The sequence below is a fragment of the Martes martes genome (genome assembly GCF_963455335.1).
Source record: "Martes martes genome assembly, chromosome: 3".
Classification (NCBI taxonomy): Eukaryota; Metazoa; Chordata; class Mammalia; order Carnivora; family Mustelidae; genus Martes; species Martes martes.
This window is the reverse complement of record NC_137890.1, coordinates 140,180,557-140,195,027: the sequence shown is the minus strand read 5'-3', so window position 1 is coordinate 140,195,027 and position 14,471 is coordinate 140,180,557. Positions and strand designations below refer to the sequence as shown.

At 35.4% G+C, this 14,471-nt stretch overlaps 1 protein-coding gene across 1 annotated transcript in view; it reads right to left on the bottom strand.

Moving 5' to 3' along the window:
* Window positions 1-14,471, bottom strand: part of BAZ2B (bromodomain adjacent to zinc finger domain 2B) — a 426,011-nt gene that overhangs the window by 131,922 nt on the left and 279,618 nt on the right. Inside the window, exon 5 of the mRNA XM_080798618.1 lies at window positions 5,209-5,352. Within this exon, the coding sequence (XP_080654744.1) occupies window positions 5,209-5,350 (142 nt within the window). The 5' untranslated portion in view covers window positions 5,351-5,352. The remainder of the gene's footprint in view (window positions 1-5,208; window positions 5,353-14,471) is intronic.

The following is a 14,471-nucleotide window of genomic DNA, read 5'->3' as shown; positions in this document are numbered from 1 at the left end:
TATTTCATATTCAGCACTGACAAAAATCAAAAAGGCTGTCAATGAGAAGTGTTAGCATGGGTGACACGCATCAGGAATTCTAATATACAGCTGGTGGGAAAATAAATTAGTACTACTGGTAAAGTTGAAGACATTTTCAGAAATGTATGCTTACATGCATTGGAATCTATATTTAATGGTCATAACATTGTAATTGGCAAAAACAACTCAAATATCCACCAACAGTTGTGTGCATATATAAATGGATATACATTCCATTAAATGCAACATGCAAAAAGATAACTAAGCCTTTTATCCTTTAAACTTATTCCTCCTCCACATTTCTCATTACATCACTCCTGACCCAGTTCTTCAAGTCATGTTAGGGCTTCTCCCTCTCTCTAAACATTGCCTTGCCAAATTTGAGTAGTCATTATATTCCAAAAGAATCTACTCCCTAAATATCTCTGCAACCGTCTTTCTCCACCTCCAATAACTCCTTAATTTGGGCCCATATCATTTTTCACCCAGATAAATATAAGTAACTCCTAAAAGTCTTCTTTGCCTCTGGTCTCATTCTCGTTGCAAACTGATGTTCAACATGATGCTAAAGCTTTCATTTTCAAAGCCATGTGATGATTAAAACCCTCCCACTTGGATGAAGTATGAATAAAAATAATGGCTATAATTTACTAAGATCCTACTGTATGGCAGGCATTATTTCATTTTCCTTATAATGCTGCAAAATGGCTGGTGTTATATCTATTTTATAGATGAGGTAACTACAGCTTAGAGAGGAGTAAGTAATTTGCCCAAATTTACATAGCTAATATGTGGATAAGCCAAGATTCAATTTCAAGATATTTCAATTGCAAAATCTTTGCTTTTAATCAATACATTATTCTGCCTAAATTCTAAGCATCACACATGAAATTCTAAATGATCTGACATGAGCCTATTCCCCAGCCTGACCTCCTGTCCCTCTGGTTCCACTCAGCCATTGTAGATACTGCCTCTCCATTTGCTCCTTCCTTACTAATAACCTCTATTTTCTTTAGGACGGTACTACGCTCAGCTAAAAACTAGTTTCCCTGACCTTCCTTGAAGCTGAGATTACCATTCTGATGAAAGAGATATAAGTGGAAATCTCTGGATGGGGTTTCTGGGAAAGCTCTTTAATAAGGCTCAAAGTAACCTGGCATGCAATTTTTGCTCCACTCCTACCCCACCTTCTTCTTTCCTGGAAAATAGTGCTATATGTGGATCAGCTCTCTTACAGCCATGGGATATACATGTAAGAATGAAAGTCGCATGGTCTGGAATACGGAATATAAAATTAGTAGCCCAGGGCTGTAATGGCATTACCCACTCCACGACTGCCTTTCTATGGGCTTGTGTGTTTAATTGCCATGTTTTCCTATTCATAGTTAAGCATTGTCAGAACTGACACATACCCTAAATTGAGGCCTTTACTGGTCAACTTGCAATTTCCTCAATATACTACGATTTGGCACACTTCTGTAGAGGGAGGTGGCCTGCTATTAAGATACATATGTAAATCAGTCTCTAATTTTTCAAAGAAAAGTCGGCATACTTAGGCTATAGCCAGAGAAGTTGTTTTTTTTTTCTTTTCTTTTTTTTTTTTAAAGGTTTTATTTATTTATTTGACAGACAGAGATCACAATTATTCAGAGAGGCAGGCAGAGAGAGAGGAAGGGAAGCAGGCTCCCCGCTGAGCAGAGAGCCCGATGCGGGGCTCGATCCCAGGACCCTAGGATCATGACCTGAGCCGAAGGCAGAGGCTTCAACCCACTGAGCCACCCAGGCGCCCCAGCCAGAGAAGTTTTAAATGGCTTATTTGTTTTATATATTCAGTATTTTTATAAGCTTTTGTTTGAAAGTTCTACCCTTAAAAATGGGTTGAAAATCACTGGTCTTTGACACAGTTTAAACTATCACCGAAATGTATTAAAGTTCTATCTTTGCATTGGGTCAATGACCACACATCTCAAATAAATTTGATAAAATTTAATTGTGGAACTATTATTCTCTTGGCTTTCACTCAGAGCCAATTACGTGGAACAGTCTGAATATCTGTGAAAGTGGCACATGGGATACTTTGCATCATTTGGCTTTTGATACAAATGTTCTAGTGATATATTTCCTATACCACACAGGGCTAGAAAAAAAAAGTCTGGTTTTCTTCTGAGGAACTGATATGCTTACTAACAATGGTATATGAGTCATGTAAGCCATTATGTTTTCCTTCTATTTTTAGCAGCTAATTCGGTAAGTTTTTGTTCGCTAAGAGTGGCTTTCTTCAGCTAAAACCTTTTCAGTTTTTAGAGCCTATGTTTTGATATTTTATTTACTTTTTGTTTATTGTGCCAATACATTTACTGAAAGCTGTCCCAAATTGTTTTTTAGAAACAGACAGGTTATTTTTTAAAAAATCATACCTTAAAGGGTAAGGAATATTACTCTTCTGGCAAGACCAACAAAACCCATATGCAAATAGCCTTAGATTAATCAATCACTATTGTGATATTGTTTTCTATCCTAGCTAACTATAATTAAAGGTGTGTTGTGTTGTGAGATGTAATCTTCCCCTTCCAGGTCCCTGCATGTTATTGCTGGGTATGCTAAGAATGCAAAGCCTAGACCACTCCTTAAGCAGGCCATTTCTCAGGACTGCATTTGCAAGGAGCAACCCTAAAGGATAAAGCAACATCTTCTTTAAGACAAGGAATGGGTTTGCTTTCATTTTCTCAAAATGAAAGCAACGGATTCCCCAAGGTCAGTATTCTTAAGCTGCGACACAAACCCACTGCATTTAAAAGATTCATTTGGGCCATCACGTAGCCTCTGTGGGACTTGGGAGACCTGGGGAACCAATCCAACATGATATTCGTGTTAACTATTGTGACAATAAGTAATAAAATTTCTGACCCAGGAGTTTCATGTCTTCTGCTAACATCCATAATAGTGACAGACTAACTTGCAGGTAGGCTTAATCCCAAATCCTGACAAGGATTCTCAAAAAAATTAGTTGGGTCATTCAAAGTTTTAAAGCAGGTTTGAATTATATCCTTTGTAACTCAGAAGAATTCCTATAGACATATCATTAATGAAGATGACAGAGAAAGGCCAATTAAAATAACTTTCAAACAACAGACTGTCCTCAAAGGAGCCATTAAAGAACTGTTGAGGTTCTGACATTTTAAAGATGAAAATCGTTTTGTGTCTTTATACATCAAACAAATTGAGGAGATTTAAGTTGTTTATTAAGACAAAAAGCCCAGGCCCATTAACACTTGATGATCTTGTTTAAAATGAAGAGAATTATCCCAATGAATGGGCCAAAAAGAATGAATCAAATAAGAGAAGACAAGAAAATATGATAAATAGAGCTATGTGGGACAACCGTGCATTCTTTTAAGCAACTTATGGGCTGAAAGTTAATATAAGGCTTTACTTGAAAATAAAACATAACACTGTGAAAGCTAAGAACAAACAAAAAAGTATTTTCTTAGAAAGTGAAAAACTCATGCGCTACATATGAAAAATATGTGTTAAGAACTGATTTATTTCTGAATAAATACAGAAATAAAATATGCTTCCATTCAAATAAGCAACTCAACATAAAAAAGCCTACAACCTTTTAAGTTGGTAAATAAATGATAAAAGTGAATTCCTTTCTAGACCAGGAATTTCTGATGCCACTCAGCAACTCAGCATACCCCACCCCTTTTGCAACTCCCAATGATTGTTAACAAAAAATAGTGCCCAGCATGTTACTAATTCAGAAAACTGAGAAACTGGTAACAACAAAGTGTCCAGAAAACTCATGATTCTGTACTCAAGAATGCTATTAAAACCTTCAACGTTAAAAAAAAATCTTTAGAAACATTATATAAAGACTAATTCAGAGGTAAATACAAAGCTAGACTGCAGGTTGGAAGATACACTGAAATGAGTTGACAACAAAGGAAAGAAGACTTATAAAAAGTAGGGAAGAGTAATTATAAAGGTACAATTGCGTGCAATCATTTAGACAAACTAATTTAAGATAAAACTTGCATCACTATTTTTGAACACAGCATATCATCAAAAGCATTCATTATTTCATACATAAGGGGAGTGTGCATGAACTTGTGAAAGGACTTAAAACCAAGACTGCACAGGATGCAGGAGAACAGGTATTTTATTTACTTATTTATTTTTAACAAAAGACTATTGTATCTAAGTTATTTCATAATCATCAAAAAAAGTTATAGAAAATTGCTCTGATAAATTGATGACAAAATGACATCCTTTTTGTCATTCCATTGATTAAAAAATTATTGAACAAATATATATTCAACAGTTTACTAAGGGATTTAGTTGGCAAACATTCCATATTTATGCATTTTATTTATTCAAAATTATAAATCTAATTTTTAAAAAGTAAGGTATCATTTAGTTCTACTGCTTATAAACATATGAAATAATCTTTAAGATAAAAACTGTTTAAGGTTAAAAAGCTTCTTAGTGATAAAGGAATGAGTTAATCATACTTAATACATTTTTTTTTTTTTTAAAGGGATGTATTCCACCAAATCTGTGTTTGGGCAAAGAGTGATTTTGGGCAATACTTAAAAATACCTTCTACATAATTAATCAAAATGTGTGCTATTTTCATTTCTGAAGCAAAGCTCTTTATTATTGTCTTTTTAGCAATTTAAACTTTGTTCATGTTTAAGAGAAACTTGTCATGCTGTTAATTTTTAAAATATTTTCCATTGAGTAAATGATCTCCCTTAGAACACATCCGTGAAGTGGGGTAAAGCTGGAGTTTGGTGAAGGATATTTCAAATATCAGAAGCAAATTTAGAATAAAAGGTCCATAGCACTGGTACCTAATCTTACCACCAAAAACTCCTTCGTATTTCTTTACTCCCTCATGGGCCTATTGTTTCAAAACATTTTGCGTGTACTCATTTATTAATTGAAATGTTCAGATTAAGACATTATGATGAGACTCTCAAAGAATGCTGCTAATAAACATGAAAAGTGCAATCTCAGTGTGCTGGTAAAATACAGAAAAATACAAGCTAGATATCTAACCTAGTTATTTTTCAACAGGTCAACAGAGGTAATGAAATCATTTTATTCATTTCAACAAAACACTATGAATGCAAATTAGTAAACAGATGGCATTCTAAAACTGAGTTAATAAAGGGTATTCACCACATGGGTTGATTGTAGAGCTAAGTGAAGCAGCTCCCGTGGAAAGGCCGCCTTTTGAAACTGATGAAGCCACAGAAGGTAGAGAAGATGAAGGTGTAGTAGTGGAGGCTGTTGAGGATGGTAACCGTTCGCCAGATTCCATATCTATGAGAGGGAGAAGAATGTTAATTCTCAGTGTTAGTGGAATTATTCAAAGAATTAAACCTATCTTATTATCAAAGTAAGTCATTTAGGCATACTTTTATAAAATATGAAATAATTTCAAAAAACATGTTTTTCAGAAAGATAAAATATGGAATAAAAACATAAGTAAAATTTAAAGTATCAATTTATGAAGTAAGTTTAATGTTAAGTATACCAAAACTTCTTTTAATAGATTTGCATATAACATATTAACTTCTTATTCTTCCTAAATCACCTCATCATCTATTCATTTACAATATAATACCCATATTATCTTAACAAATTAAGAAAATAACACCACACTGGAATGGACTATCTTCTAAATCCAAGTCTTGAAAGTCTTAAACATCCAACAATCTGCCTGGGTAACTTGTATCAGACCAAGTGCTTTTCGCCCACCAAAAAGACGAATACATTTTAGAGTTGTTACTGTCAGGTTTGAACTATAGTTAAAATGGCCTTAGTATGACCCCTTTGTAATAAGTGAGCACTTACACATATCTTCATTTATTTGCTTAGCTATTTCAGGTGCAATCTTACATTGGTCTTGTTGTTAAGTTTATATTGATATTAAAAATCTAGAGTAGAAATGAGTAAAAGGGGATCAAAATGTTTTAACTTCCAGTTTTAAAATTAAGTCATGAGGGGCGCCTGGGTGGCTCAGTGGGTTAAAGCCTCTGCTTTCGGCTCTGGTCATGATCCCAGGGTCGTGGGATCGAGCCCCGCATCGGGCTCTCTGCTCGGCGGGGAGCCTGCTTCCTCCTCTCTCTCTGCCTGCCTCTCTGCCTACTTGTGATCTCTGTCTGTCAAATAAATAAATAAAATCTTTAAAAAAATAAATAAATAAATAAAATTAAGTCATGGGATATAATGTACAGCATGCTGACTATTGTTAGTAATACTACAGTGTATATTTGTAAGTTGCTAAGAAAGTAGATCTTAAAAGTTCTCATCACAAGAAAAAATTTTTAACTGTGTAGTGATGAATGTTAAGTAGGCTTATTGTGATGATCATTTTCCAATATATATAAATATCCATCACTATTTATACACATGAAACTAATTTCAAATGTTATATATCAATTATATCCCAATAAATTTTAAAATCTAGAATAGGTTACAGTTATTTTAGTACTCTCTGCAAACACTGATCCTACAAGTAAGAAAGAAAGTCATGAAGTTCACAATTGCATTAATAAGTACACAATTTATAGGAAGAAACAAAACAAAAGATACTGCTCATTTATAACTGAACTTATGATCAACCACAAGTAAACTTTCACCATGAAATCTAACCATGAAAAGATTTCTGTATGGAATTCTATAAGCAATTCACATAATTATTATATATTTTCTTTTTTTATATAATTTAAAAAATTATATTAGTCACCATACAGTACATCATTAGTTTTTGATGTAGTATTCCATGCTTCATTGTTTGAATGTAATACCCAGTGCTCAATGCAATACAGGCTCTCCTTAGCACCCATCACTGGCCTAACCCATCCCCCACACCCTCCTCTCTAAAACCCTCAGTTTGATTCCCAGAGTCCATAGTCTCTCATGGTTCGTCTCCCTGTCTGATTTCCCTGTCTTCATTTTTATATTTTCTAAGAAAAATAGTCTGATTTAAAAATACTGACCAATTAAAATAAGACAGGGCTAATGTATAAAAGTTGGTTTAATCCATAGGGTATCTAGGTGATTTTACTCATAAGATCGATAGATATAGTAAAGGTTATCTCAGGTTAACATATAGCATTATTAGTAACCATTTCAGTAAGCTTTCCAATCATATACAATTCAAAATTTCTCTTCATATTCTGGCACTGCTGTCAGTCACCTCTACAGATGATAATACTGCTATAATGAGTTTGTATTCTTAAGGAAATTTTCTTTCTCTGTATCAGCAGTCATCATGGAAAAGAGCAGTTGTTACTGATAGTTACATGAAACTAACGCTTGAAAGGCAGGTTTGGGGTCATCAAATGGTCATCAAGGAGCTTGAAGACGTGTGGTTGGTCTGATAGAAAGGCCCATACTAATATTTTCTCCACAATTTTCACCCATAAGCCTCATTTCTCTACCTACAAAAATTATGCATCCTTTGTTAGAGTTTACAGAAAAAGGCTATTTTTAAAAACGTATAGCTGGTAACCTCATTGTCTTAATAAATTCTAAAATGTGCTATTTAAATGTGTTTATTTTTAAAAAATAATGTAAAGTTTTTTTTTTTTTAATTTGCCTTTGTTCTCTACTGCAAAAGTACTGTGGTGATATAACATAGGTTAAGTACTTTAGCTGAGTACTTGGCATAAAAGTATTCAATAAATAATAGTCATTACTTTTTTTAAGATAATAAATTATGAACCCTAGGTATATTTCTTTCAGGTGTTATTACTTCATTCAGGACTAAAGCAAGTAAAACGCAGAAAACAAAATGAGCAGTCTCTACATATTGCTTATTGAAGATCTTTTCCTGGAAATGGTCATTAAAATTAAAAATATACATATACTTGGATCTTACAATCTACTTTTGAGAATCTATTCTGTAGAAATAAAATACTAGTAGGTTCTTTATTATAACATTTTAAGAAATAAAGTTTAAACCTGGAAATAACAAAGTAGAACTATGGCTAGTGGTATGATGTTAAGGGCCTTTTTTAGTTTTAATAAAGTGGAATTTTCTGTTTTATTTTTGGTTCCTTTTGTTCATTTAAGTGGAAAGGGGCTTAACTTTTTTTTTTAAATATGGTTATGCAGCCATTTTCCTTAGAAGCTCTGTTTATATACATTATTCATGTATTATTTTATTTCAACTGTTTTGATCTTAGTACTGCAGAGATAAGAGTCCAGGCATGCTGCTAAACTCCTACAATACAGGGGACATCCCCCATACAGAGAGTTACCTGGCCCAAAATGTCAGGAGCACTAAGGTTGAGAAATCCTGATCTAAAGTATCAAAAATTGTATTACTTAGAATTCAATTAACTAAAACTTTCTAGTAAATAGTAATTCTATATAATTGTTATAATAAGATGATTTGAGCGGATTTATTGACATTGTGATAAATGGTAACATTATCATTATATTCAACCTATCATTTGTGTCAGTCTAACTCATCTATTATTTTACATTTTGTCCTAATTGTTTAAAACTGATAATGTATGATAGGTCATTAACATATATCAGAACATTTGCTCATACTGGATAACATGAATTTACTATATTTTACTAGGATGATATTTGCCAATAGCAATTCTGACAATAGACAAATAGACACATAGTCACAAACAACTTTTCTGTGTAATGATTTTCTATACTCATTCCAAAAAGACTCAATGATCAGTTGTTAATGATAACACTTCAAATTCAGGCACAGCAGACTTCCCTTTTGTGTAATCACAGAGTTATGAATGCTGACAGCTGCTAGGTGTAAACCTGAACAGGTGCTATTAAGGAAAAGCAAGATACGTGGGCTAAGAAATACAAACATGATCAGCTGCCCTTTGTGTTATTTGCAGGAAACATAATAACAGACTTAGATAATTTCTCCTAGAAGGTGTTCTGTCTTTATCTTTGCCAACAATACCAAAAGTTCTCTGGGAATTCAAAGCACAAGGGTAGATTTGGTGAAACCTGATTTATCCTTGCAAGGTAAACTCAAGTGAAAAACAGTAATCAAGAATAATAAAGATCATGAAGTAGTCACTCTGCTGCTGCTTTTGGTTTAGTAGTGCCACTAACAGTAGATTTACAAGTCCACTATTCTCTAAAAGGTCTGACAATGACTTTTATAAAACCATTTCTTTAGATAACTTCCAGGCAAGTGAACACTTGGACAAATAATATTTCAAGATTTTAAGTAGCTAAACAAAAACAAAAGCCAAGAAGATACAAACACTTTTCTGGTAAAGGATTTTGTGAAATAGGAGATAAGGCAGAAACACCTTATATAATATGTTTGAAGGAAAGTAATTCTATTTACAAAACTTTTATTTACCTACATTTTCAAAAATAGTTATTTTGAGTCTTAAGCATAGTATCTTGTGATTTAAAATATGAATATATAAAATGAATCAATTTCCTTTGAAGCATCACACATTTTAACTATCACCGTAAAGAGTAACGATTATATCCCCAAACAAAAATGGGCTGGCATGGGGCACCTGGGTGGCTCAGTGGGTTAATCCTCTGCCTTAGGTCATGGTCTCAGGGTCCTGGGATGGAACCCTGCATCAGCTCTCCGCTCAGCGGGGAGCCTGCTTCCCCCTCTCTCGCTGCCTGCCTCTCTGCCTGCTTGTGATCTCTCTCTCTCTCTCTCTCTCTGTCAAATAAATAAAATCTTAAAAAAAAAAAGGGGGGCTGGCAATCAGGTGCTCTGTACTGCAGTCTGTGATCTGGAGCAAGTCACAGACACTCTAAATACTAGTTTTCTTATCTAAAAAAATGATAGGTTTGAACTAAACTAACCCTCAAGTCACTATCAGAGTTTTACCAACTTGACGGTAAAAAACAAAACAAAACAAAACCTTCACATTGTATTAAAATATTTAACAATTTGGGGTGGCTGGGTGACTCTGTTGGTTAAGAGTCCGACTCTTGATTTCAGCTCAGCTCATGATCTTAGGGTCATGAGATGAAGCCCTGGCACTCAGTGGGAAGTCTGCTCGAGATTCTCTCTCTCCTCTGCACCCCCCCCCACTTCTCTCTCTAAAATGAACAAATAAATCTTCAAAATATTTAACAATTTAATTCCCCCTTTTCCTTATCTTTCCTTTCATTGCCCTGGTTCTATCTCCAAATGTGTATCATGATAAATTATAAATTTCTGCTAAATCTTTTAAAGATTTACTTGTCTTATTTATACCTCAAGAGACTTGATAAGAAAATTATACAAGGGGCGCCTGGGTGGCTCAGTGGGTTAAAGCCTCTACCTTTGGCTCGGGTCATGGTCTCAGGGTCCTGGGATCGAGCCCCGCATTGGGCTCTCTGCTCGGCAGGGAGCCTGCTTCCTCCTCTCTCTCCACCTGTTTCTCTGCCTTCTCCTCTCTCCCCACCTGTTTCTCTGCCTACTTGTGATCTCTGTCTGTCAAATAAATAAATAAAATCTTAAAAAAAAAAAAAGAAAATTATACAAGAGTAGAGCACTGATTTTCATACTCTTCAGTAAATATCTATCCATAAGGATTAAATATTCCTTTGCAATGAGACATCTGTGAGAAAGAGGCTATCCTAAGATCTAGAAGAATATTATAGAAAATTTGAACAAAATTTAACATGTATGGATCAACTAAACTGTAAGTGGAGTATATGAATTTAAATATTGACAATGATTAGGCATTTCTAACAAGGATACAAAAGTCAGAAGAATAAAAAGAGAGACAATATCTAGTTAATTGTTCCTTTAATCTACGAAGTCCCAAAATACAACCAAAAAGACTACAGCTTTGCTTAACTAGGAAATACAACTAAAATTAACTGGAATTTCTAAGATATTTCTGGAAAGTGAGGCTGATGAATAAGAGATTGGGAAAAATAAAGCAGGGTAACAAACAGAGGTCATGTTACTTTATGCAAGATATCCACATATACTCAGAAGTTGAAGAAAGAAAGATGCAAAGTACTACAGTCTGATGAACTAGAATAAAAACTCCCTTTCAGTGGGGAAGAAACAGAGCTAACCTAACAGGAAAAACACACTTCTTAAAGAGCAAAATGAATTTAAGAGTTTGTGAATATCATGCAAAAATATTTTTGTCCTGGTTATCCTGACATTAGGTTTGTCTTTCTAATATTACCACTCTCATTCAAAATCTTCAATTTATCCAAGAAGTATATTCACATATATGGGTAAAGATATATGTAAAGGATATTTATCACAACATATTAATTATAAATGACTTAAAAAAAAAAAGGATTTATTTGAGAGAGAGAGAGAGAGCATTGGGGAGGGGCAGAGGAAGAGGGAGAGAGGAGATCCCAAGTAGACTTCCCAACGACCATGGAGTCTGACATGGGGATTGATCCCATGACACTGAGATCATGACCCAAGATGAAATCAAGAGTCAGATGCTCAACAAGCTGAACTACCCAGGCACTCTGGTAAATGACATTTAAAAACAAAAATTCCACCAATTAGGAATTGTTAAATTAAGGTACATCCCTTTAATAGAATACCATGCACAAAAGAATGAGGAACACCTCTACTAGATTATTTTATTAAATGAGAAAAGTAAACTGGGGAGGAATAAAAATAGCATGATCTCATGTGTGACGAAGAGAAAAGGGAGAATATTCTTATGCCTGTATATGAAGAATACTTCTAGAAATTTTTTAAGAAACTGGTAACTGGGGGCACCTGGGTGGGTTAGTCAGTTGAGCATTGGACTCTTGGTTTCAGCTCAAGTCATGACATCAGGATTCTATAATTGAGTCCCACATGGGGCTCTGGCTCAGCATGGAGTCCGTTGGATTTCCATCCCTCTCCCTCTCTCTCTGCCCCTCCCTTCACTCAGTGACCTGTTGCGCACACTTTCTCTCTTGAGAGAGAGAGAGAGAAACAAACAAACAAACAAACAAAAACAAAGAAAAGAAAGAAACGGGTAACTCTTTACTCCCAGCTAAAGGGACTAGGGAATTGGCATCTAGGATAGGTGAATTATTTTTCACTATATATCTTTTCGACCACTTGCTACCATGTGCTAGTATTAATGACAGTTAAACTAATAAAAAAAAAAAAGGAAGAACTTCTAAAGATTTGTTATTGCTGAAAATTACCCTTCAGTATGTTCTATAGGGAGTTCCAGTTCAAGATTGTGATGCAAAAGGATCCCAAATCCACCTCCTCGCACAGACACACTGAGTCTACAGTGACCCATGAAACAAATTCCTCTTAAAACAAACAAAAACAAACAAACAAACAAAAAACAAAACAAAAAAAACCCCTAAAGTCTGGCTCGGTGATGACTAGATATCAGGCAAACAAGAGAACCACATTAAAGCAGGTAAGAAGCTGAGACAAAATATTGCTATAAAACCCCACTCCTGGCACGGGGGACCCACAACCAGGAAGGAACTCAAAACACAGAAGTTCTCCCTGAGGAGCAAGTGGTTTGAGCCCCACACTGGGCACCCCAACTTTTATGACACACACTTGAGAAATAAGCCTCCAAAACAACTAACTTTGAGAACCAACAAAGCTTGATTCTCAAGACCTACAAGACTATGTGATCTGAGAAACTGCTTTTAAAGGACTCACACTCAGATTCACCCACCCCAAGACCCAGCTCAGAGGGAGCCAATCACACCCAGAACCACTTGGGTTAAAGCACTGGCATAAGGGAGCAACATCTAATTTAACACACACATCCAGGAGCCTGCTGGAACATTCCCCCGGGATGGAGACAGGCAGATGCCATCTTCACACTTTCCTCTTTACTGTGCTCCAGAGCACCAGTATCTTCCAGAAGGAAGCTTTTACATGCAACGAGTGCCCCAATTTAGAGGGCTACTGCCTAGGGAACACCTCTTGACTGCCTACTTGTGGAGGTCAGGGGAGATTGTTTTCCTGGTCCCACACCATAATACCCCTATCTAGAACACCAATTTTTATGACTGCTTCCAAGGAATAGCTCTACATCACCTGTCTCTGGTGGGCAGTGGGGCTTACACTCATGGATCCACAGGATTGCACCAAGCAGAGAAAGGGTTCTTAAGTAGCTACCATCTCCAGCAAGAGGAAGAGGCAACAGATGCACAGCTTGATCTTTCTGTGATGGAGGTTTATTAGCTAACCATCATGAATTCAACCTGAGGGGTCAGCTTCTAATTAAACTTACATTGAAGGGCTGACTGTAATGTAATCTTTTCCAGAGAACTTGGGAGGCTGGGTACTGTCTTAGAGCTCACTATTTGTCACATTCCAGAGTCCTAGTGTCTCCTAGAGAGTTTTATACACATCTGTTATCCTAGTTTTTATGTCTGGTAGCCTGGTTTTTGTAGCTGTCATTCAGGGAACATCCCTTCATCACCTGGCTCTGGTGGTACATGAAAAGATGTCCAATATCATTAATCATCAGGGTGATGCAAATTAACCACAACTCACACGTGTTAGAATGGCTATTCTCCAAAAGACAAGAACTAACAAGTATTAGCAAGGGAATGGAGAAAAGGGAACAGTTGTGCACAGTTGGTGGGGATGTAAACTGGTGCAGCTCCAGTATAGAAGTTCCTCAAAAAATTAAAAATACAATGATCTAATAATTCCATTTCTGGGTATTTATCAAAATGAAAACACTAACTCAAAAAGATAATAGGCAGCCCCATGTTCACAACAATATTATTTACAATAGCCAAGGTATGGAAACAACTTCAGTATCCCTCAATGGATGAATGGATAAAGAAATTGTGGCATATACATATAATGGAATATTCCTCAGCCATAAAAAAAAAAAAGAATGACATCTTACTCTTTGTGAGAACATGAATGGACCTTGAGGGTATTAAGCGAAGTGAAGTAAGTCAGAGAAAAATAAACACCATATGATCTCTCCTATGTGTGTATATAAAAAAAATTTAGAAATAAAAATAAGAAAAAAGCAAGCACATAGATACAGAGAACAGACTGGTGGTTGCCAGAGATTGGGGTGTGGAGAGCTGAAAGAAAAGGGTGAACAGTTTTTGTCTTCTTTTGAGTGTGGTGCATAAACAATGAATCTTGGAACACTGAAAAACTAAAATTAAATTTTAAAAAATGTTCTGCAGAGTCTCAGTTATTTTTAAGTACCTTGGAAGAAGGTAAGGAGAGGAAGAAGTAGAGGGTATGGCTTTAGCCCACATGCTACTAGCTTCCATCAAAGGTCCTCTTTTATCTGTTTTGTATATTGAGAGTCCATATGAGATTTTATTTGAAAAAAGGGTCCCACTGCCTTAAAAAAGGTTTTCAAACCGCTGATCTAACGAATCTCTGTCTCATACCACTTCTCAATAACATGACCATCTGTCCAATCCTATTTGTTGTGACTTCAAAATCTAAGTTCCCAACTGGAAGTTGGAAGTGTTTTCACTTTTGATTGGTC